The sequence below is a fragment of the Marmota flaviventris genome, chromosome 4, assembly GCF_047511675.1.
Source record: "Marmota flaviventris isolate mMarFla1 chromosome 4, mMarFla1.hap1, whole genome shotgun sequence".
Lineage (NCBI taxonomy): Eukaryota > Metazoa > Chordata > Mammalia > Rodentia > Sciuridae > Marmota > Marmota flaviventris.
In genome coordinates this window covers 155,220,961-155,245,732 of record NC_092501.1, presented here as the reverse complement: position 1 = coordinate 155,245,732, position 24,772 = coordinate 155,220,961, and the positions used below count along the sequence as shown (strand labels likewise).

Sequence of the window (24,772 nt, the reverse complement as noted above, 5' to 3'; positions counted from 1 at the left end):
GTCAAGGTTCTAGACTATGTGCCTGATCATTTTGCAGGTGAAGCCCTGAAGGTCAGGTAAAGTTAGGTCAGTATTCTCAGAACATTCCAAGCTTGCTTAAGTCATGTGCATTGTGGAACTGGTGTCTGTAATTTGTGGGCACATTTTACCTTTGTATGGTTATTACAATGTCCTTTAGGCACATAATTCCCTGGATCTACTTGAAGTGAAAATTAAAATTATTTTCTACAATTTGTCTTCCTTGTCAGAAAACAGAGCCAAGAGTTTGAAGAAGTGGTACTGCAGTCCGGTGATTGTAGGATAGATGATGTCACCCTTATAGGGATGATTTCATTTATGCCCTTTCTGGATATATCTATCTGAAAGTAAAAACAGCCTCAAGAGGGAGGGAAATCCACGCATGTAGCCCTGGATGAATCTCTGTGCACTGAAACCTTTAGGAGGTGATTGGCAGGGTCAAGAGGCCACTGTTTAGAGGGCGAAAAGCGCTGTTAATTGGTTCTTTGCCAAGCAAAATCACACAGAATTTTCTAGTGCGCCGGCTCTAGTGAGCTCTTCTAAACAGCCTGAACTTCCTCTGTGTGGGCTCCCAAGACTGCTCCAGGGAATGTGCAAGCTGGAGCCTCCAGGCCTGTGGAAGCTCCGACCCTACTCTACGGGTAAACTGCACATCCAGGGGCCAAGGAGGCAGTCGGGGAAAGACTTCATCATACAAGTTTTTCCCAGAAGTGAGTGTTTATAGGCCCGTAAAACCTTCTAAACTCTTTTCTGGTAGATTTTGTCATGTGTTCCACATGATTTCTTCTAATTAGAAATATCTTTATCAAGCAAACAAACACCTGTAAGTACTCTGCTTCTGCAGTCAGTTGTCTAGTGATTGAAGGTGAGTGCTGTGGTTTCTATGCAAGATAACGCTTAGGGACTACGCCCAAGGAAACATGAAGCAATAATACCTGTTGGCAGGCAGATGAAATCAAGTCTGGGGAGGCCCACAGCCTCAGGAGTGGGCAACACAAGCTCTCATGCCTGGAGCCAAGCCCTAGTGAAGGGGCTGACCAGAACTCACTGAGTGAACAGGCACTTTATGGGCTATTGTGTGCCCCCCACCCCATTCATATATTGAAATCCCAACCTCTACTCCCTAGACCGTGACTGTATTTACAGACAAGGTATTTTTTGTTTGTTTTTTAGTTGTACATGGACATAATACCTTTATTTTATTTATTTTTATGTGACGTTGAGGATGGAACCCAGTGCCTCACACATGCTAGGTAAGCGTTCCACCTCTGAGCTACAACTCCAGCCCCTGGAGACAAGGTCTTTAAAGAAGCAGTAAGGTAAAATGAGAGTTTTAGGCTGGGCCCAAATCTAATATGATTAGTCTCCTTATGAAAAGCAGAGATTAGGACAGATGCACAGAGAAATGGCCATCTGCAAGCCTCAGACAAACCAACCCTGCTGACACCTTGACCTTGAACTTCCAGCCTCTAAGGACTATAAGAAAATGTATTTCTGTTGCTCAGTCTGTGATGTTTATTACCGCAGCTCTAGCAGACTAAGGCAGGGAGCAACTGACTTAGAGTGCCGTCCCCATGACAACCTTCCTCTGAGCTCCATGCCCACAAAGGGAAGCTTGGCTGGTACCATTCCTCATGTAGCTGACACCTTCTCCAAGGTTTCGCGTGCATTTCCTTGCCGCCATGACATACAGCGACGACGACGTGTGCTTTGTACTGATGCTAATAATTTGTCTTCATCATCTAAACACGTGTAGAAATTTGTCAAGCCTTCTGTTACTTATCCAAGCTACTCATATTCTAGTTCTTTCTTTAAAGTTCACCATCTAAGTCCTTTTCTTTAATCTGTGAATTTAAATTGCTAATGCGCTACTTGTCTAGCTGTACTTTATGAAGTGGCATTTGGGGGTGTTTATCTTTTCCACTCAGAAAGAAAAGTGAAGGGATTGATTGTCGAATTCTTGCTTTCTGCTGCACTCTTTGAGCTTAGCAGGGACTAGGAACTGGCTTAGGGGTCATCAATACTCAGGGGCTTTATATTTGTAAGGGCTCTGTCTAGGGATATGGAAATGTCCTTTGTGGTTCAGAATGTATGTCAGAGCACAATTCATTGCCTGATTCACATCCTTAAGTGAACACAAAAGACAAAGAGGGCCAGGGGATGAAAATAATTCAATGGATTAGTATCTCCATGGAAACAGAAAATGCATAATCTCTATGGAGACCCTCTAACTCTCTCCTTCTAGAATTATGGTAGTATATGAGCTGTTGTAATTATATATTGGGGGCAGAGAGAAAGTGATAAGAGGAAGAGGGTGAGAGGATGATCTTTCCCTCCCTATGCCAGTAACAGCTATGGTCACTCAAAGTTTAATGGCTTAGTACTGAACATTTCCAAAGTTAGGATTTGGGGAGACCAGGTCTCTAGGATGGGATAAGGAGGCACCTGAAGATGGTGTTTAGAAGCCCAACACTGAACTATATGTCTGACATGGAGAAGGCATTCAAAAAGGCATGAATGAATTAATGCCTGCATAGGACCCAGCAGAACCAGGAGCCCTCAGGGGTGGGGGTGGGTGGGGTGGGGTGGTGGTGCTGCTTATCCTTACTTCCCAGGAGAATGGTGCTCAGCGATGTGAATACAGTCAAAGAGGAAGTGAAGTTCAGGCCTGGAGAGGAGATAAACAGGGTACAGGGAAATAGACCAGCCAATGAACGTAAGTCACTGTGTCCAAATAAACTGTATCCTGTTGTAACCTCCATGTTCTTGGCCTTCACCTTGGGATACAAAATGGGATGCTGATTATTTTTTATACATAATTATGGCCTACCACCCACCCCATCTTCTGTGACTTATCTGCTGGAAATAAGCCTGTGTAATGTGATTTCTGAGAGTTTCCTCTCGTCATGCCGTAGGGTAGCACCCCAACGCTTTTGTCTCATTTCTCTTCATTTTGCTGTCATTTTATAGTCCGGGTTCTGTCGACCCCTAGAAGAGCACCTCTTAGCATGGTAATTGCTACTGGCTTGTTAGTGGTGACTGAAGAAATCAGCTTGAATTCCAGGAATACCCACTGCTAAACTATGCATATCCAGGCTTTTTCTATTTACACAGTTATCTGTATGTATGTACATGTATATATATTTCCATATACATGTAGTAGCTTGAGATCAGATTATATAATTTGTTTTGTACCCTGCATTTTCCTAACAATATTGACAATATTTCTCCAAGACTAAACATGTAGCCTACTGAAATATGTCATTTTTAATAACTTCATGGCATTTACTGTGTGAATATACTGTTATTACTTCATCTGTTAGACTTTTCAGCTGCTCCCAGTTCTCCCGCTAAACAGGAACTCACTGTATCTTTTAGTGTCCATTCTTACGCATTCCCGGTGATTTCCTTAGGCTATGTGACATCGGTAGAATTTGGGGTTGAAGACAATTGGCATTTTAAGGATACATGTTTTGGGTCATTTTGCTATTCATCTTTTTATGTACCCCCCTTTTTTTTTTGGTACACAAAATCTAAAACTGTAACCCCCTGGGTATTGGACTCCTGTTTTCAACTTTCTATCAGTCACCTACGCTGAGGGGTGACAGCGCTTCTCATGCCATCAGTGGCAACCATGAATATACTCTAAGGTGTCTGGGGACTTTGAGGCAAACCGCCATTTCCAAAGCAAAACCGGGTGTCAAGTCTTAGCATCCCATTTCTGTCGGATGGACTGCACCGGAGGGAACAGAAGTTCTTGGAATACAATGACACCTCAGAGAATAAACACTCCTCACCTCCGTGGAGGACTTCTAGAATTGCTTCCAATCGTCTGAGCTCCTGGGGACTCATCTGGTATGCCTAACCTCGCACAGCCACGGCGCAGAGTGGGTACTCAGGGCCAAGAGCGGTGCCAGGTCGCTGCAGAGTGCGAGGCAGCGGTGGTCAGTGACCCGCAGACCTCTTCTACCTACCTGCCGTAGTAAATAAAATACCTGTGGAGGCAGCGTCGCCCCACTCCTTCCTCACTCTTTCCCTCGGTCGTTGGAGAGGAGGTGGCTAAAGGCAGAACTGGTGCTCCGAGGGGGCCTGGGGCTTTCGGAGGCAGTGGGCTGGGGAAGTCTGGACAGTTTCCTTCCATTGTTTTCCCTTCCTCCCTGACTTCTTCTGGCGGGGGGACGGGCCCGCCTGGGTGCGGGTCCCGCGCGGTGGGGTCCAGCCCCCTCACTTAGCCAAGTTCCGGCTCCCGCCAGTCCGAGCGGGGCCGTTTGCAGCCGCGAAAACCCGGGGCACTCGCCGTTCCCCGGCCTCTCCCCTTTCGGTTTCCTCCTAGGGCGGGTTGGAAACTTCGCCAGACACCCAAGAAGCTCCGCCCTGTCCTTTGGAGCAGGCCAGAGGCGGGGGTCCCGCTGGGCACTGCCCCCGCGCTGTCTCGGGAGGTGGCCCGGGGCCGTCTCCCCTGGGGCCGCGGGAGGGGGGTGCCTAGATCGCCGGGAGCCGCCGGCGGAGCAGGAGTGGGGTGCGCACGCACCCCCGCGGCCCAGGCTCGCCGCCAAGCCCGCTCCGACTCGGGTCCTCCCCGCACGCCGAGCGCCCGCCCCGGCGGAGGCCCCCTCCCCGCCGCCCGGGGGCAGCGCGAGCGCCCGCGGGAGCCGCCGGAACCCGGCCCGCGCGCCAGGCGGCGGCGCGGCGGCTGCGGCCTAGGGCGCCCGGCGGCCGCCGGCCTCCCTCCCCCTCCCCCTCCCGGAAGCGCGGGGCGGGGTCCCCGGCCGGGCCGCGGGGGCGGGCGCGGGGGCCGGGCCGGGGCGGGGCGCGGCGGCGCTCGGCGCTCGCGGGCTCGGCGGGCTGTGCGCGCCCACTCCGGCTCCAGGCGGCCAGCGCGAGCGGGCCCAGGCCGCCCTGCTGCAGCCGAGCACCGCGGCGGCGCAGCGGTAGCAGCAGCAGCAGCAGCAGCAGCTCGCGCGAGGCCCCGCGCCCCTCGCAGCCCCTCCCGGCTCCGTGCATGGAGACGCGGCCCGCCGTCCGCCGCTGAGACCCGGCCGGCCGGGACCCGCCGGGGCTGCGGTGGCTTCGGGCTCCCGCGCGGCCCGCGGGCCTGTCGCCCGCGCGGATCGCCGCGGTCCGGCCGTCCCGTGCCAGGAAGTGGCCGTCCGGAGCGCCATGGCCCACTCCCCGGTGCAGTCGGGCCTGCCGGGCATGCAGGTAGGCAGGGGCGCCGCCGGGGCGGAGGGATGCGGGCCGGCGGAAGCCGGCAACTTGGCGGTGTAAACACGGCCCCCCCCCCCACGCTCTCCCTTCCGGGGTCGCGCCGGGGCCCGCTGGCCACGTCGGGCCCGAGTCCCCCGGTTTTCGCCGGCGCGGGCGGCCGGGTCTCGGGTGTGCGTAAGAGTGGAGGGGCCTGGGGACCACGGCCTGGGTCGCGATGTGCGTTGCCGGCGCCTCGCGCTCGGCGCTCGCCTCGGTCCCCAACTCGGAGCTGCAGGCCGGCGTCGGCCCCATCCCCGGGGAGAAGGGATGTGAATAAATGCCCTTGGAGGCCCCGCTCGGTCCCTGGGCAGGCCAGGGCCCGGGCCCCCGGAGTCTGTCTCCTAGGAGACCCCCAGGACCCCCAGAGCCACCGGGCGGAAGACTGAGCGGAGGGCGGGGACCTGGGAGCGCGCCCCAGTGACTGGTCCCGGGCCGCGCGGCCCCGCGGAGCAGGCGGCAGGGCGGGGTGCAGGAAGGTGCAGCCGAGTCCCCTGGCTGCCCTGGGTTGGAGCCTTTGGTTCTTGGGCGGGCCGAGGGGAAAGTGCGAGCCTGCAAACCGGGAAGGGGGAATTCTTGGGACCGCAAGCTGGAGCGTCCCGGGGCCTGGCCCAGCCAGCCAGTGCCGGGCGCTGGGCTTTCACTTTGAGACCTTGCTGGCACGGAGAGGAGCTCCTTGCAGCAGACCTCTCTGTGGATACTTTGTGGCATCTTGGCCTGCCAGTGACTCTTTGGGGGAATCAGAGGAGTTGAATTTCAAATGTACAAGAATGCATTAAAGTTTTTTCGCTTTAGGGGACTGTTTTCAACCCTTTGGGAGTGGGGAAACAGCATCCTTGGCTAACTTGTAATGTTTGTAAACTCACAAATGGTAACAAAGTGGGATTAAAGTCGCATGGTACAGTTAGGGCATGCCATTAAAGTTTTACTTTTCCTAGCATTGGAGCTAAATCAGTGAACAGAAGAGCTTTAAGAAAACAACCAAAAATATCCTCCTGGATTATTTGTTCTAATATGGATAGCAACAAGCTCCTTCCTCTGACTCCAGGGCCCAGAAGCAGGATGCCTAGACCTTGGCTCTGAGGAGCAGGAATCTGAGACCCTCGTCCAGAGAGATCATATTCATATTCTCTCTCTCTCTCTCTAATCATAAAAAGAAAACAATTTCATTGTTCTGGTTTGAAACCTAGAAAAATAGGAAATCAAAGTTACTACTTTTAATGGCAGTTAGGATTTTAATCCAAGTTTGCTCTTTTTTAAAGGAATCATGAATGGGAAGATACTCGAAGAATGTTCCTAAATCTTATCTAAAAGAGTTTTACATTTTATGTGTTGATTGCTAGGTAAAAATCAGATGTAGTTCTTGTTATTTCCTAAAGCTCCTGCTTGTTTGAATTTAGAGGCCTGAAGGCCTGGTGAGCTGGGTGTAAAATAATTTCTTGTCTATAGAGCAAGAAAGGTCTCTTGGAATGATTTTAAAAGTTTTATCAATATTTCCTTTAGACTGATTTTTATAATGTGTTAATCAGGTTGTAATCTAAGCACAAATGCCCTCACTTACTTAGGTGCTCAACCTTCGTGGAAAGTGAATCAGTTTGAAAAGGTACAAAGCAAGCGCCCTGCAAAGTGGCACAGGCCGTAATCCCAGAGGCTCAGGAGGCTGAGGCAGGAGGATTATGATTTCAAAGCCAGCCTCAGCAAAAGTGAGGCAGTAAGAAACTCAGTGAGACCCTATCTCTAAATAAAATAAAAATAGGGCTGGGGATGTGGCTTAGTGGTTGAGTGCCCCTGCTGAGTTCAATTCCCCCCCCCCCCCCCCCCCCTTTACCAAAAAGGTAAAAAGCCCCTGTGGCTAGTGCTCTGAAGTTAGTATTCCATGGACACCAGGTAGTTATGGTCTAGGGCTTTTTTTTTTTTTTTCTTTTTTAGGAGTGGGCCAAAATACCTCATCTTGAGAAAAGAAGATATATTTTCTTTAATAACTTCACCTCTCAAAAAGAGTGCATTTCCTAGGTGATGTTACAGGCAGGAGTTTTTATTTTCTGAGTTTAAAGATGAAATTTTTCTCCATAGGAAAGACCAGTTTTTCAGCTGTTGGAGTGTTAGAGGTGTGAAAGTGGCTTCTGACAGTCATCCCTGTGCTTACGTACACTCACAAACTGTGTAAGTTTTTGGTGTACCATTTGGGGAATAACACTCCTTCTCCCATCCCTCCAGAAAACAAGCACACTTAGGAATTAGCAGCTGCTGCTGCTGCCAGGGCCTCCCCTGGAAGCTGTGGATGAGGATTGCACTAAAGGCACACCTGGCCTTGACCCTTGGCAGAGATAAAACTGGAGAGAAGTACTCCTCCCTTCTGGGATGGATCTCCGATCCCTCCTCCGTCCTCACGTCCTGACCTCGGCTTGTTAAGGAGTTGGCTTAAATGTTTCGGAAAGACTACAGAGTGAATTTAGGTGGCCTGGGCAGGAATGCTTATAAAATAGCCAGAATGAGGAACATTTTAGTCTGAAGACCATTTTTCGTGTCTTGCAGATCGTACTTAGCCTTCTTACGATTCTTGTTGGTACCACTGAGACATAGGTATTATTTTAACCATTTTATAACCATGGAAACCAATGCAAATGAATGGACCAAGGTAAGATAGGGTATTTTGTGGCAGATTTGTGATTGGAAACCAGGTCTTTCTTGCCTTGAAGACCATACTCCCACCCACCATGCCATTATTGTTACTTTTGCAAACATTACAGTCATTATATTCCAGATTATATTTGGCGAAGAAATTAGAAATAGATTTTTTTTTTTTTTTTTTATTTCTACAGGCAGGAGCCATTGTTGAATGCTCTTGTGAGAAGTTCTAGGTTGACTGCTGTAGCAAGTGGGTTACCATCTTTAGTAAATGTTAATGAAGGTTGCTGAGGTCTTTCCTGTTTTTCCTCCCACACCCCGGTTTTATATTAGCATGGGGGAAAATAGAAATCATGAACTGAATGTAGTAACTATGAATAAATATAAAGAAATTTGCTTGATTGGTGGCAGTAAGTACGCCCTGTCCTTCATTGAACATTTGTTGTTTTACTCAATTCAAATTAAAAGCAAGCTTCAGTTGGAGGTGGGAGCAGCCATCAGCTTTGAATTTGCATAAATTGTGATTTAAAAAGAATTTGTGATTTAAACAGAATTTTCCAGCCACCTTTCAGCTTTTCTGGACTGTGATGCCGGTTAGAAGTAGCATTTACATCCAAGCCAGAAACTGAACTTTCAGGAGATAGTTCTGTTCTTTACTGTTAGCTGTGTACTTTTGTGATACATTTTATTTAAAAAGAGGAGCTGGTTGCAATACTGAATTGATTTCACAGCCCACTGGTTCCTGACCCATGGTTTGAAAAAACACTAATTAGATCAGGTATTTGTGTACCAGAGTGTGAGTTAATTCAGCGGGTTTTGAGGTTATCATAAATTTCCGATACTGCCATATTTGTAAGTACAGACAATTTAGAGGAATAGCTGAACAACAAGATTCTGCTTGTTGACATCATCCTGTCCCTGGCCTTCCCCCTCTCCTTTTCCTGGCTCCTTGGAGAAACAGACCTTTTCTGAGAGGCCCCTTGCACTGGGATCGTGAGAAGAGAGTGTTGAGTTTGGAAGTCTGGGAGAGGACAGCTGCGTTTAATTGTGGCCTGAGTGCTGCTGCACTTTTTCCCTTGCACGTCACATTTCCATGGTTTCTTTTCCTTAGCAGATGCCTGCCCACGTTCCCTGGGGGATTGTCAGGTGTCTCTGAGTGTGGACATTCAGTGATGGCAAGAGATTTAGGTTCTGAGAGCTACGTGAGGTGAGGCTGAACTGTAGGATGAGGTCCAGTGTCTCACAGCTCCACTCTAGACAGGGGAGCCTGCAGGGATGGATGGCACCAGGAGCTGTGGACCTGTGTATAGGTCCCTGTCCTCAAGAGGTCAGCAGCCTGGTGCCAGGCAAGTGCCCTAAGACAGTTGCAGTGACTGAGGGCCACAGCACAAGCCACTGGCTTGGGAGGCAGTTTTGGAGAGTTGGATTGAATCTCAGAGTAGAAGTAGGGGGGTCCAGGGAGGGCCTGCAGGTCTGCTGGGGCAAGGCCTGGGTCTTGGGTGGCAGGAGGTCTGGCCCAGTTTGGAGCATATGAGCATAATGGTCTTTGGGCCACCTGCTTTCTCAGGTGTAGGTGGTGGACAAGGCCAACCCAGGTGGGTTCTGGGGCAGGCTGAGTGTTATCTTAGCAGGTGTCAGTACTTGAGATGGAGGCCCAGGGTAGCCAAGGGTGGGGAATCGGGTGTTCCTGGGCAGCCAAGATGGACTTGTTAGCAGGGTTCATGCAGACCTTGGCGATTTGAACTCAGTGAATAGTTCATAGTCTTTTGTTGTTCTTACCCCCTTGCTTTATGGCCTTTTCCTGCTGCCCCAGAGTAATGAGGAAAATGAAGGCCAATTTTCCTGTCAAAATTAGTTGCCCTCTAAGTTTTTAAAATACTGTGCCAATGCTTCATGTTCCCTCTTTATCAGTAAAATGTAACAATGGTAAGAATTTGTTTTGCTTGAAAGTGTTTTTTGTTTGTAGGATGGAGGTGGGAGATTCAAAAAGGAAAGTTACAGTAACTTTTGGAGTAGTCCTGGGCATTTGGGTTCTAATCCAGGATCAGGGAACATTCTTGCTAGTAGGTCACAAAGAATGGAGTGCCCTTCAAGAAGGATTTGGTCATGTGAGGTTTTTATAGGTCACCAAGGGTGCAGTGTCCCCATGGAGGCTCTTATGGCCAGCGTGGGGGCCGTCCTGTCATCCGGTGGTTTTGGTGCTCTTCTGTGTCTAGCAGTGAGGCTGAGCTGCTTGTTTCCTGGTGCAGGCTGATAATGTTTTTGAGGTGGCCCTTGGTGAAGGATGCTGGGCCAGGGGTCAGCCTAGGACCCAGCCTGCCAGTTGCAGCCTGTTCTACACGGCACACCCTCTAAGCCAGGGTGGAGGCCTATGGTCTCTGGCCACTTAGCTCTTTATTTGGGCAATTTCCCTGTGATTCAGCCTTGCTGCTTGAAAAGTCCGAACCTGCGGAAGCAGGCCACACCCGACCCTCCCTGCTCTGTTTTTTTTTTTTTTTTTTTGTGTGCCTTAGCCTTTCGCCATCCACACTAATGGGATCTTGTGGCCAGTGAGTGCAGGAAATAGAAGCTGCACTCTTATCCCTGCCGCCTGGAGCGAGCCATGTCCTCCAGCCCGTCACTTGTAGCCATTTGTCATCACTCAGGTTTTCGCAGTGGGATCCTGTGCCAGATGCTTTAGGAAAAAGAAAAAAATGTGGCTATTAGAACACCTGGCTCTTGGGGTGAACAGGAGTTCCCCAATCCTAGATTGCTCCCTGGTTTCCAAGGCTTAGACTGGGGAAAGATAGAACAAGATGTACCTTTGCTTTCTACATTGTATCAAACTCCCCGTGCTTCTGATTACTGAGGCACCGATGTCCACAGAGAATGACCCTGTTGACCTCAGAGACCTTCCCTTGTGTTTTTTTAAAAAATATTTATGTTTTAGTTGTAGATGGACACGATACCCTTATTTATTTATTTTTATGTGGTGCTGAGGATCGAACCCAGGGCCTCAGGCCTCGCACGTGCTGGGCGAGCGCTCTACCGCTGAGCCCCAACCCCAGCCCCTTCCCTTGTGTGTTTTCTGAGGGTTTTTGTTCAGAAAACGAAACTTTTTGTTGCGTGCCCTATTCATACCTGACTAAATGGTGGGAACGTTTTAAGTTTATGTGAATGCTTACTGAGCTTGTGGCTGGGGTTTATCTTCCTATTATAAGTCTCTTCCTGTTTTTAAAGAGAATTTTAGGCCCTAAGATTTGAAAGGGCTGTTGTCGGGCCACATCCTTTGTTTAATTTTGTTTAGTTTAATTGAAAAATATGGATTGATTGTGTAAGTTTTGCTGGGAGAGACGGCCGCCGTCCTTGCCTCCATGCCTCTCCCGGAGGCAGCCCTGGTCTCCCCCAGCTGAATTTTCCTTGTTGCTCCTTAGTTCATGAAGACTTTGAAGAGCTGCTGCTCCTGTTGGCTTCAGGCTCTGGGTGCAGCCAGGGCTGCGTGGTGGAGGCTCGGCCTGTTGTCCCCTCACTCCCAGGCACCCCTGCCCTCCCCATGGAGTCACAGGGCAGCTCTGGAGGTGCGCACAGCCCAGCTGGCTAGTGACCGTGACTGCTCTCGGACCTCCCTCGGAAGTTGTTGTGGGTTGTTTTTATTTTATTTTTTGTGAATGTACCTAGAACCCCAAACACTCCCCAGGTGTTGCAGCTTGTCCTGGGAGTTTAGGTGGTGGGGACAGTGTGTTCCTCCTCCCTGGGGGAGCTCTGGAGCCTCCGCTCTGCGCCTCTCTGGACTGGCCCCTCTGATCTTTCTTTGCCTTCATCCCTGGATTCTTTGGCTGCTCTCTTAGGCCGATGTCCTGTGTTCTGTATCTCCTGCCATCACCTTTTGGTATCTTGCAGGACACTGATGTTTTAAGAGGTCTTTATTCTGGCACTTTTGGCATGGCACAGAGTCATTGGTGGATAAGAGTGCAGAATTTTGAAGGCCTTGGTCCCCGTGGTCTAGCCGTTAGGACTCTGCACCTAAGCCCAGTAAGATGGGAATTGTCCGTTGTGTCTTGAAGGGCTGTCTTGGTGGACTCTTTGACGGGTACAGTGCGTTTGTTTTTTTGGTCCTGGGGATTGAACCCAGGGCTGCTTAACCCAGGAGCCACATCCCTAGCCCCTTTTATATTTTGTTCAGAGACAGGATCTTGCTGAGTTGCTAAGTTCCTTGCTAAGTTGCTGAAGCTCTTTTGAACTTGCCATCCTTCCATCTCAGCCTCCTGAACCGCTGGAACTAAGGTCTTTTATTGATTTTTTTTTTTTTGGTGCTCCTGTTCCTCCATTTTCTGGGTGGATCCTCATTCTTATCCTTTTAAATCTATTTTCATTGTCTATTTCACTCCACTTTCTGAGTTGAGTTCTGTCTCAACTTTTCCAAATCTTGTAGTGACTGTTTCATTCCTGCTTTGGGGGGTGTGTGTGTGTGTGTGTGTGTGTGTGTCCCCTAGGGGTCAGACCCAAGAGTCTCGTGCATGGCTGACAGGTGCTGTACTCTGAGCTACGCTGTACCCAGCCCTCCTGCTCTTGATCTTTTAAATTCTTGGTTCTCTGAATGTCCCTTTATTGTAGTGTCTTTTTCCTTTTTAATGTGAAATACCTGTTTTTATCTCCGGAGTTTGACTCTCTTCCCCCTTCTTGGGCTTGGTCTTCTTTTTCATGGTGGAGGCCACCCTTGAATGCCCACTCCTATTTGTGAGTGGGGCCTGCCAAGCCCTCACGTGGGACTTGTAATCATGGGCTGTCAGGTCTTCTTCCTGACAGGCGGTTGGGAATGGCTCAGGCACTTTCTCCTCTTCCGTCATCCTCCCTTGGGACCCCCTTTTTTCTTAAGGGCCCACTTGGGCTGCTGCTGCTCCTCTCTCTCGCTGGCAGTCCTGTGCCCACTGAGTGCTGAATGGAGGAGGACTGGTGTGGGTACAGTGTCTGGAGTCTGCTGTTGCCTGGGCCAGAGCCTGTGGTTTCCTTCCTGTCCGTATGTCTTGAGTATTTCCTTGACGGGAAGCGGGTGGTGAGGAGCAGGCAGGCCGTCTATCTGTCTGTCTGCCAGCCACTTCATTAACTGACTTTCTCACACTGATTCTCTGAATTCAGGTACCTCTGCGGAGGCATCTGGTGCTGCCAGTTACTGAGTTTCAGGGACTGAGCCCCGCAATTAAATTGGTTCTCTGCTTTCTGCACCTGAAGTTTAGATTTATCGTCTACTGTGGGTTAAACACGGCCCCCAACGTTCTTGTGTTGGAACTTAATCCTGAAATTGGACTCTTTATGTTATCTGGACATGGGGCCTTTGGGAAGTAATCAGGGCTAGATGAGGTTATTGGGGTGCGGCCCCCAGGATGGGGTAGTGGTTTTTGAGAAGAGGAAGAGAGCTGAGCTGCCCTGCCCCTGCTCTGGCCACGTGATGACCACCCAGCAGGAAGGCCCTTGCAGATGTGGCCCTGCAACCTTGGACCTTTCAGCCCCAGAACTGTGAGAGACACCTCTTTGTAAATTGTCCAGGGATGATGTTCTGTGTAGCAGCACAAGGTGGACTCAGACGTCTCCCTCTAACCCATCTTTTTTTTTTTTCTAACCCATCTTTTTAACTACCACTTGCTTCCTAGCATCTCGTCACTGTTCTAGCATCTGGGTGTTTTTAGACTTTTTTTTTTTAAAAGAGAAAAACCCTTTATGATATTTTTCGTGGGTTCAGGATTGACCCCTGGTCTGTTCTTCTTCATCTCCAGGCCACTCTGCTGCAGTTTATTGGTGAATGGGTAGAGGGCTCGGTGGGTGGAGTGAATTCCAGGGTCCAGAGACTGTTCTGTGCCTGAAGGTGGGAGGGACTCCTGAGCCTTGATCTCTTCATCATGTGATTCTGCCTATTTTGTCTCTGTAAATAAATGGTGATATAAATAAACGCTTATTTTCCATCTGCTAGTCAGTGACCTCCACCTCCCTAACAGGCTTCTCTTGATTTTCTCATTTTCTGACCCATGGTTCTGTGGGCACAGAGTCATTTCAAGAAGTCCTATCAGGTCTTGGGGACATGTTTGCTTCAGTTGAACAAATTTTGGGGTCCAGCCCATGGATCAGAATTGAGCATGTGCTTCCCGTGAGGGCTGGGGCAGTAGCAGTGTGGCTGCATGTTCCGTGACGGTCAGTGAAAGACTTGGGTACAGAAGTGCCACAGATGTGGATAGCTGCCAGGGCACGTTCAGGGCTGCAGACTCCCAAATGACAGGAGTTGCCTCTGCCTCCCTGGGCCCAGCACAGCACGACATTCTAAATACTGAGGCCTCCATGGGTGGAGGATTGAAGGGCGCATGTGTATACCAAGAGAGCTGCTCTTTGGGGGGCTGGCTAGCACCATTCCCTGCTTAAGAGCAAAGTACTTTCTTGGGTAGAAATTCACAGCAGTAAACCTGACTACAAATGAAAAATAGTCCAGAACTGGGGACTGACCCTTGGCCAGCAGTTATTTTAGACACAGTTTTCAGAGAACTTTGAAAACATGTTCAGTGTGGGGAATTCCAAGTTGTTAAACTCCTGATGAAGAAAGGAAAGTGTTGTCTGAACATTGTCTCTGTGTTTGAGGCAGGCTCACTGTATCAAACAAGCCTTCAGAAGTGATCCAATAAGGAAAAGACGTGAGAGGGTGCAGAATTACCTGAGCAGCTCTTGCCAGTAGGGGGCGTTCATTTTTCCCTCCTCTTCCCTCTGGTTCCTGCACTGGCTGGGTGGAAAAAGTGAGCGGGCCTTTGGCCTGGCTGTATTTATGTCATTCTGGAAAATACAAATCTTTTAAGATTTGTTGTCTTCTTCGGAGGGAAACCTCATAGGGAGGGGACTCACTGCATAGTAAGGGCCCGGCTCCTTGTCCTGGTGGACTCCGCAGGGCTCCTGCTGGGACGGGCTCTGGCAGCAGTTTTACAGTTGGATGGAGTGTGGCCGATTCTGGATTCTGAAGTGGCCAGTTCTCACCTGGAAAGCAGCACAGCTTGGGGGAGAGCCCTGGCTTGCAGGACCAGCCTGTGTTCTCTTCCTCCTTCAGGTGGCTCCTGCCAGGTATTTCAGATTCCTCCTGCCACGCCCTCAGGTGTGGTCTGGTGCAGGGCTGGTGTTGGGGTGCTCTTGCTGCCACTGTCTTCACTGCGAGGTGGTGGTGGGGCTGCTCCTCACTGTGGCAGGCGCCTGGCAGCTGTGGAGGTGGTGCTTGTTGTGAGTCATGTGCCCAGTGCTGCTGAGGGTGGCCTGCCAAGGGTGGCCTGGCCTCCTTGTGGATGGTGGGCTGCCTGCATACAAGGTAGCTAGCTGGTCATTGCCTGTCTGTGGCTGGACCTGAGCCTGCAGTCTTGGGTGAATCCACCTGTGGAGTTTCAGGCCTTTAGTTGGGTCTCTCCCCTCAGGGCTCTGCAGTTTCTCTTGATGGGGAGCTTTGCTCCATTATGACTTTTATTGGCTTCCTGGAATTTAGGATGGTGGGTGTGGATCCTTAGTCCTTTATCACCATTATCTCTGCCCAGCCCTTAAGCTCTCCTGAGGGTGGGACGGGAGTCTTTCACTTGCTTCTATTTATTGCCTTGAAGATGCAGCAACTGAAAAAGTTACCCTGCCACCTAACCCAGGGAAGCTGCCTGGAGCTGCTGCATTTCTAGCAAGTTTCCAGTTGTGTTGCTGCCTCCAGGACCACACTTTGAGGATTCCTCCCTAGAGAATTAAGATCCGTAGATCTCCCTGGTTCCCGCTGTCATCACACTACAGTCCTGTCCATTTGAAAAGCAGCTTCTCCAGTGACTTTGGAACCACCCGTCCAGCTTGTGGAGTGGAAGAGAGAGGCCTTAGGGCTGTGAGACTTGGAGCCTTCGCTATTTTAGCGTCTATTTCTAAACTCATACACAGCGGTCCAAGGGAGAGGTGTGCTCCTTGTCCTTTAGACCTGGGATTGCACCTCTCAGCTTGGGTTCCATGTTTGTTTTGGGAAACCCCAGAGTGGAGCAGAGGCCCTGACCTGATGGTCTTCACAGAAGTGCCTCCCTCAAGTGGGGTCTTCATTTTGCTGCTTCCTGATCAAGAACCTTTGTGGCTTCATGGTGCTTCCTGATCCAATATAAATGCCAGCCTGCAAGTCAAAGCCCTGGTTAATACCAGCTTTCTCTTCCCTGCTCTTCGGCCACCTCTGGCTGGGTCAGTTCCCCTCATGCCTCCTCACAAGCAGAGTGGTGTGTCCCTGAGACCTTCCCTGCTCAGCTCTGGGGGTGAGTCCACATCGTCCCACTGGGCTCCTTTGCCCTGTAGCCCCTGTGAGCTCTGAGGGATTTTGTTTCGCTGCCTTTTGGGGAAGCACTTTTATTCCACAGTGCTAGGTCACAGTCCCCTTGCCCATCCCCGGGGGGACTGTGGGATGACTGAGTGATGAGTGAGACCCTCGGTGGCTTTTCCACTTAGGGAGTTTTGGGCTCGCTGGTCAGAGTCAATACTCTTTTCTCATAGCTGTTGTGTGTAGCACTTCACCAAGGATTTCAGACCTGGGGGAAAACCCAGAACAGGGGACTTTTTATAATGTTTGGGCTATAAATAATTGATTTAATTTGTAATTGAGAAAATGATGTACATGTCCATGTATGCACTGGCCCTCTTGAATCAGTTGGAATCATCTTTGCTCTTACCAGCTTCTATTTGAAGTCTTTTTTTTGGGGGGGGGGTGGGAGAAGACTTGATTTTTTTTTTTTTTTAAAGTGTATTGTAATGTTTCTGAGGTTTGTAACAGTTTTTCATAACATGAGGAATTAGAAAAGTATTTTGTGTGCTTTTTCACATACAAGAGTAAATAGCATTGAGACTGGGGCTGTAGCTCAGTGGCAGTGTGCTTGTTTAGCATGTGTGAGGCACTGGATTTGATCCTCAGCACCACATATAAATAAATAAAGGTATTCTGTCTATCTACAACTAACTACCCCTCCCCCAACAGAAAACCACAATTAAAAAAAAAAGCACCCTACAGAGTTAGGGATTGACTGTCTACAAAGGCCTTTAAGAAGATCTGGTTCTTTGTTAATGAAGAGTCTCAAATCTTGCTAAAACAGTTTTGTGTCATTCAGAATGCTTTTCTCTGTGCTGTCTTTGAGAAAAGATGAAGTGCTTATATGGAGTGAAGCTGCTGCTTTCCTGGCCTGGCTCCACAGGCCGCTGCCGGTTTCCCTCTGAATTAACAGGAGGCATGAGTGTGCAGGCCTCGCCACTGGGGCCACAGCAGGTGTGTGGTGTGGCACAGTTCATTCTCTTGGAGGCCTGAAGCAGAGTCAGATGTTAAAGCAGTCATCTAGTTTAAAGCAATTTTGAGTAGAAGAACAGTTTTCCAGAGATGTGCCTGGTTCCTCTCCTTTGGATATATTACTGTTAAGTGGAACAGTTTTTTTTTTTTTTTTTTGAGAGCAGGCTGAGAAGCCCCTGGCACCTCCTCAGATACATACATTTATATATGTGTGTGTATGTTTTGTACTGGGGATTGAATCTGGGGCACTTTACCACTGAGCCACATCCCCAGCCCTTTGTATTTTAAGACAGGGTCTCACTAAGTTGCTTAGAGCTTTGCTAAATCACTGAGGCTGTCTTCAAACTGGAACCTTCCTGCCTTAGCCTCCCAAGTCTCTGGTATCACAGGTGTGTGCCACTGCACCCGGCATGTGTGTGTTTAAAAGTGTGCCTGTAGAATGTGTTGTTTTCTGTTGTAATCTGACTTTGTCAGCTGGTAGCCTAAAAGGAACTTGTGCAATTGTAGTACTCTGTGCCAGAAATTATTTTTCCTCTTTGTGTTTCTAAGAGAAATAAAATTTACACTTAGCATCCTGAAAAATACTTGGAATGAAAAGTTACTTATGAAAAAATATTTTAAGCCTTTTCAAAATGGTAAAATCTTCTGGTATTTTTATATATGGTCTATTGCATAGATTATTTCTTAGTATGTTAGCCATAGCTGTCAAATAAGGCCTTTTTGAAACTCTGTGAAGATGATTATTCTCCTCTTTGGTCTTTTGGGGAGTGGTGGTCTCCGCTTGTCTGCTGGAGGACTTGTGATAGCGAGGCCTTTGAAACCAGCCGAAGGGCCTGCCTTGCTTATCTGCTGGGGGCAGCCAGGCCCGTTTCCTACCCTGGCCACGCTGTCTGGGCACAGTCTATTAAAAAATAATGTGAAGTGGGGTTTGGAGACTGGAACAGAAGTGGGAAACTCCCTCTTCCCCTGGAAAAATACCCTCACTCCATCCTCCAGAAATGTATTTTTAAACCCAAAGCATAAAAGCCTCTGTAATCCCACTATTTGGATATAGTTCTCTAGTTTGCTTATTTCCTGTCATCTGTGTACACATCAATCTTTATGTAATTGCAGTTGTAATGTAGGTGCTGTTTTTAAATTTTTTTCCATTTAGAATCATATCATAAATACTGCCCTAAATTTTCATGCAGTTTTTTTCTCATGGTGGTGGTCATGAGGGGATCCAACCCAGGTCCTTGTGCACACTAGGCAAGTGCTGTATCCTTGAGCCACATCCTCAGCCCTCTGTACAATTTTTAAAATTATTTTAATGTCCTAAAGGACTTTTGGGCCTTCTTTTTGTTTTTCTTTTGAGTATCGATTGACTTCAGGGTCTTCCACAAGTGAGGCAAGCGCTCTACCCCCAGCTCTTTTCATTTTTTATTTTGAGGCAGGTTGTTGCTAAGTTTCTCAGGCTGGCTTTGAACTTGAGATCCTCCTGTCTCAGTCTACCAAGTAGCTGGGATTACATACATGCCTTCTTATTTAAAAAGTGTGTGTGTGTGTGTGTGTGTGTGTGTGAGAGAGAGAGAGAGAGAGAGAAAGTGAAAAAGTGTGAGTGTGAGTGAGGGAGTGTGTTAGACTGAACTCAGGACAATAAAATCACTCTCCTCCCTCGGCTACCTCTAGGCTCTAGATGACTTTGAAGCAAATGTAAGGCACTGGGGAAGACAGCCAGCATTCTGCCCAACTGAATTGTATTTTTAATTGTCCTTTAGAGGAATACTTCGTGATAAATATTCTGGTTTTAAAATTGCTTTTATATCTTATGTGTGTTTCTTTTAGTTTTAAAATTTTTTTTTTAGTTGTTGATGGACCTTTATTTTATTTATTTTTATGTGGTGCTGAGGATAAAACCCAGTGCCTCACACATGCTGGGCAAGCACTTTACCACTGAGCTACAACCCTAGACCTTTTTAGTCGAGATAAGGAAATTTGCAGGACTATGAGTGCAGACATAGTGACTGAAGAATTACTGCTCTGAATTAATAGTCACCGCAAAAATAGGACCATTTTGCTTTTTAATGTGTCGTAGCACATGCTTTATTATTATCATTATTTTTATTTAGAGAGGAAAATTTATATTGGCTCGTGATTTCAGTGGTCTCAGTCCATGGGCAGTTGACTCCATGGCTCTGAGGAGCATCAGAGGTGCGGCAGAACATCATGGTGGAAGGTGTGTGGTGGAGGAAAGTAGCTCAGGACATGGTAGCAGGAAGTAGAGAGAGCTCTGCTCACAACGAACAAAATGTAAACCACAAAGGCATACCTCCAGTGACATCTCCTCCAGCCACACCCTTTCTGACTCAAGTTATCATCCTGTGAATCCATATCAGTGGATGAATCCACTGATTAGTGTACAATTCCCACAATGTAATTTTACTCTGAACATTCTTGCATTGTCTCACACATGAGCTTTTGGAATACCTCATCCCTAAAGTGTAACCTCCCTGGCCTCCAAAAGCTTATGCCCATCTCACAATGTAAAATACATTTAGTCCATTTTCATGAGTCTCCATAGACTTGACAGTTCCAGCATTACCCAAAAGTCCAAATCCAAAGTCTTCTGAGATTCAAAGCAAACTCTCAGCATGAACCCCTAGAACAAACAAAAGCAAATTAACTATATCCAAAAATAATGGCATAAACATTCATTCTGAAATAAAAATATAGGGGCATAGGAAAAAGGGATGGAACCAAAGCAAGACCTTCATCCGGTTGCGCTAACAAGTCCTATAGCTCCACAGCCAGCATCTGGCTCACAGAGGACTATGGTGGTCTTTCCAAAGGGCTGGGTAGCTCCACCCCTATGGCCCCCATGATTCTCTGTTGGCTTACTTCTGCTTCATTCCTGCAGCTTCCCTTAGCTGACATCCCATGTCACTGGTGTCTCTTAATCTCAGGTGTCTCTACTGCAGCTTTGGCTTCCTTCTTACGTCTTCATGCATCCCCCTGCCCCCCGCCCCGGCAGCCCACAGGACTCTGATCCTGATACACTTTGCCTGGCCTCCCAGGCCTTCTTTTGAAATCTTGGTCAAGCTTCTGTGACCCCCTGATTCCAGCATCTTGATTCCTGCAGAACTAGCACCACGTGGTTGATGCCAGGTCTGAGACCATCTATGAGCAGTAGCCAGATCTCTTGGGACCAAGGCTGCAGCTGCCTCTGATTGACTGGGCAACTGAGCTTGAAGAAAAAACCTTCCTAAGCCCCAATCCCCTTTCCAAGCAAGCAGAGTGCCCCAGTCTCTTCTCAAATTTTTATTTTTATAACCTTGAACCTGAGATGGGTGTGGTTTTGCCAATTCCTGAGATGCCCTCAAGTCATCTTTTCTATTTTTTCTGGGTTTTCTCAGCATTTCTTTAGTGGCTATAATCTCTTAACCATACCTTCTTAGCCCCAGTAATGTACTTTTCTGGACAAATTTCAAGTTTTTCAAATCTTTCTGCTCCTGGTTATCACAGTACACTTGGCTAAAGCCACCAGCATCATCTGTGCCACTGATTGAGTGCTGTGCTGCCTTGAAATTTCCTCTGCCAGATTAATTAGTCTATCACTGTTAAATTCAGCCTCACAGAAAATCTCAGGATATGGGCAAAATGTAGAGAAGTTCCCCCCCACCAAAACAACATGAATGGCATCTAGTCCAATTTCTAATAGTCCTCTTCCTCTGAAACTTCTGAGCCCAATCTTTATTGTCCACAGTCCTATAGGCATTCTGGTCTTCCTAGCTTTTACCAGAATTGCTCATTAAGCTCTGCTTACAACATTCTAAAGCTTTTCCAGCCTGCATCTCCAAACTTTTCAAAATTGTCCACCTGCAAACCAGCTCTGAAGTCTTCTGAACCCCATGGTCAGGTTAGTCACAATGACCCCACTTCTTGGCACCAATTTCTGTTTTAGTCATCTTTTGATCACTGTGACCAAAAGAGCTGATGAGAACAATGTAGAAGGGGAAAAGTTTATTTTGGCCTATGGTTTCAGTGCTCTCAGCTTGACCAAGGTGAGACAGAATATCATGGCATGGCAGCAGAAAGCAGCTTAGGACATAGTGACAGGAAGCTATAGAGCGTGCATTTTGCTATATTACATACCTTGTATTAATTTTTTCTTCCTGAGCAGGGTTCATAAAGGGAGCAAGGGGCAGTAGTGTTGAGTAATGTTGAGGACCAGACCCTGGTTGTGCACAAGAGCACTGCTGGTGCAGCCATGTAGCTGGGTGCCTGTTAACAGGAGATTGGAGCACCCCCCTCACCTTCTCAGGCTTTGCTGCCAGCTGGGTTCAGGGCTGTTTAGATCTTACCTCTACAGAACTTTTCATAACTTCGTAAGTGTCAATTTTCAGAGGTATACTACTAATGAATAGAAATACTTGAGAAAGCTAAGACATTAATATGAGAATTTAATGTTACTGAAATTTGCTAGATTCCATTTGCTTTTTATGCTTTTTCAGTTTTTCCTTTTGTGTATAGTTGATTTATGAGAAGCTTGAACTGGAAGCACAGAAGAAAAGGAAGTGTTGTCAGACTTTATTATGAGGGTCTTTGCTATCTAAGCTGAAAAGCTAAGTGTAGGCCTTGGCTGTTTACCTAATAGTATTTTCAAAGATTAAAAAAAGTTAGAAAGGGATATATTAATATTTTGATTGTATTTTTTCCCATGGTCACTATGTCATAGTTTGTACAAAGAGGCAAATTTTCACATGTCAGAAATAGTTTAAAAGATGGGCAGTTTCCAAATGCATTCCAGATTTTACTTCTAAGTTTATTGGTCTGAATGTTTTCCTATAGAAAGAGGTTTAAGTGGCAGTTTTGTGTGGACCAGCCTTTTATCCAAAGCTCCAGTGAATATAGTCCCCACTGAAGCATCTTCTTCCTTCCGAGCCCCCTGGTATCTTGTGGGCCTGCATTAACTGTTTCTTTTCACTGTGTCCCCTGTGGTAGGTTTAATAGCTTTCAGTGGGAACTTGATTCCATCTTTTGAAATTGATTAACTAGGTGCTGGAAAATTCACTAGTTTGATTAATATTAGCAGTTTCTTTAATCATTGGAGAAAAAGCTGGCATAGATCTAAATAGATATCTAATAGGTGGAATATCAGGCATCCTGTAGGAAGTGGCGGCAGGGTGTAACAAGAGTTACATGTACCCTGTGTCCCACTCAGTGCTGACCTTGGGACTCAAGGAGCATATCAGAGGTATCAGAGGGCTCGCGTATGGTTCATGTCACTGGGATAAGTGCACTATAGAAGGGTAAGGCACAGAATCAGCACAGAGACAGAAGTGATTGAATATCCAGAAGTAGCAGTTTGGGGATGAATAAAAGACATGGTGTCTGAGTTGTGTTGTAGGAGAATTTCTTTCACAGGCGGAGGGAATCCAGGCAGATTAGAATGTTCAAAAGTATAAAGGCCCGAAATAGCATGGAATGTTTGGACAAGGACAAGGAATTCAGTTTAGCTGGACTTCAAGGGAAACAGAAGGAGAGTGAGAGACGTGAGGCTGAAGAGGCCGTGGGGCCAGATCACTGGCTGCGCAGCGTGGTTCTGACCACAGCCTGCTTGGTCCTGTGAGATTCCTGGGAATGTTTTATTTTTTTATTTTTGTATTTGAATATACGTCTTTTTTTTTTTTTTTTTTTTGAGAGAGAGAATTTTAATATATTTTTTTTAGTTTTCGGTGGACACAACATCTTTGTTGGTATGTGGTGCTGAGGATCGAACCCGGGCCGCACGCATGCCAGGAGAGCGCGCTACCGCTTGAGCCACATCCCCAGCCCAATACCTCCTATTTTAAAATCATTTTTAATTGATAAGTAATAATTGTCCTTTGCCGGGAAAGTTCAAAGTAGCAGAACGAGGCCAGCGTGGGTTTGGACGGTGGGCTGCTGCGCTGGGGCGGCTGCCTGTTGCCCTTGTGGAGCTGTGGGCTCGTTCTGCTTTGAGCTGCGGTGGCTTCAGTGGCTGGGTGGGAAGGACAGGAGCGTGTGCAGAAGGGCAGGCTTTGGTGATGATGGCGCTGGAGGATGTGTGGTGAGTGGAGTGGGGCCCCCGCCGGCAGTGAGCGCCTGTGTGGGGAGAGCTGTTCCGACAGGCGAGTGGAGGTGGAGGGAGTGACAGCTGTACAAAGCTGGGTCTGGTGCTGGGGAAGAGTCCAGCGTAGCGACCGGAGCTGAGGTGTACTGCCCACTTAGTTGAGTTGTCAGTGGCTGTTACAACCTGGGAGTGGGCATGCCCCCGAGACCAGGGTGACTGAGGGCAGAGCTGGCTTTTGGCACTCTCCTACTAGCTTTTTCTGCTGGGCACAGTGAGCTCTGAGTCCTGCTGTCCAGGAGTGTCCGTGTGGCAGTGGTACTGGCCCAGGGTGACGGGTGGGGTGAGAGGCACTGTGGGGCTCATCTGTCATCTGTTGTCAGGAGCAGCTTACAGTTTCTTGGATGACAGGTTTCCTTTAGAAAGACTTATTGGGTGGATAATGTCAGAGCACCACATTCCTATTGTGTATACTGCATTTTGACCTAAGTCTCTTTAATGTGCAGGTAGGATGTGATGCCTGAAGGGAGTCAGAGCCTAACGTTGCTGTGAGTTGTGTAGCAGAATTCAACAGCGATGTTGTTTAAACGTCTCCAGTTACACCTGCAAAGGGTGGCCGCCTTGAGGTTGTTACACCAGTGGGCTTTCCCTTTAACCCAGGTGGTGATTTTGGGGTTTTCTGGGGTGCTGCTTCTACCCTGCCTGGTGTGGCCCTGGCAGACAGTGGGACCCAGCTGGTGATGAATGCTTACTGCTGGGGTAAATGCTCATGGTATTTTGGTTTTGTTTTTCCAGATTATGGACAGGAGAATGCTAACCGCCAGTAGTTTCGGCAAAAGGCAGAGGCACGGTCATTTGCTCACCTCCTGCAGGGCCAGGGTGGGCTTGGCTTCTAGCTGCAGCCTCTGGGTCCCACAGGACCCCTGCTGGTGGCTTACTGTTCTGGCCAATGTTCCCAGCTGGTGATACAGGTGGCCACCAGAGACCCTGGCTTTCCTCCAGTGGTCACTGTAGCACAGGTCCTTAGAAAGGGTCTGCTTGGCCTGACTTAAGTGATGTCCCTTACCCTGGACCAAGCCCGTGGCCAGAGGGATGGGGTTCTGAACAGTCTGTGTCCCCTGTGCCCCATGGAAGCCAGACCAGGTGACCGATGACTCCCCAAGGTGGGAGAGAAGTCTTGGCAGTTCCCAGTGGAACATGCACACGGGAGGGACTTTCTCAGCCAGGTACAGCCTCAGCGTATGCTGATAAAGGACTTGCCTAGGGAAAAGCAAGTGTCTGTAGGAACAGGAGGCTAGGACGCAGGGAGTTTTCATATTTGGAGGTGACTGCTTAGAAGTTTTCTGTCGACAGTTAATTTTCAGTTTGGTTTTCCAACAGGAAGTAGTGTGTGCTTATGAGAGCAGCAGTGTGTTGTGGTGCTGGCTGTGAATGAGAGCGAGATGACGGACAGGCTGGGTTTTACTCAGTGTACTTGGCCCCAGTCAGGAAGAAGAGAGGAAGAGCAGTTTTAGGGCGAAGGCATTGGGTGATTGTGT

The 24,772-nt window shown here is 48.2% G+C and overlaps 1 protein-coding gene across 2 annotated transcripts in view; it reads left to right on the top strand.

The window, feature by feature from the left end:
- Nucleotides 1-4,960: 4,960 nt before the first annotated feature.
- Nucleotides 4,961-24,772, top strand: part of Stk24 (serine/threonine kinase 24) — a 100,748-nt gene continuing 80,936 nt past the window's right edge. Inside the window, exon 1 of one of the 2 annotated variants that reach the window (XM_027938779.2) lies at nucleotides 4,961-5,220. In XM_027938779.2, coding sequence (XP_027794580.1) covers nucleotides 5,179-5,220 — 42 coding nt within the window. In that variant the 5' untranslated portion in view covers nucleotides 4,961-5,178. The remainder of the gene's footprint in view (nucleotides 5,221-24,772) is intronic. The other variant, XM_027938780.2, reaches the window with a different exon arrangement.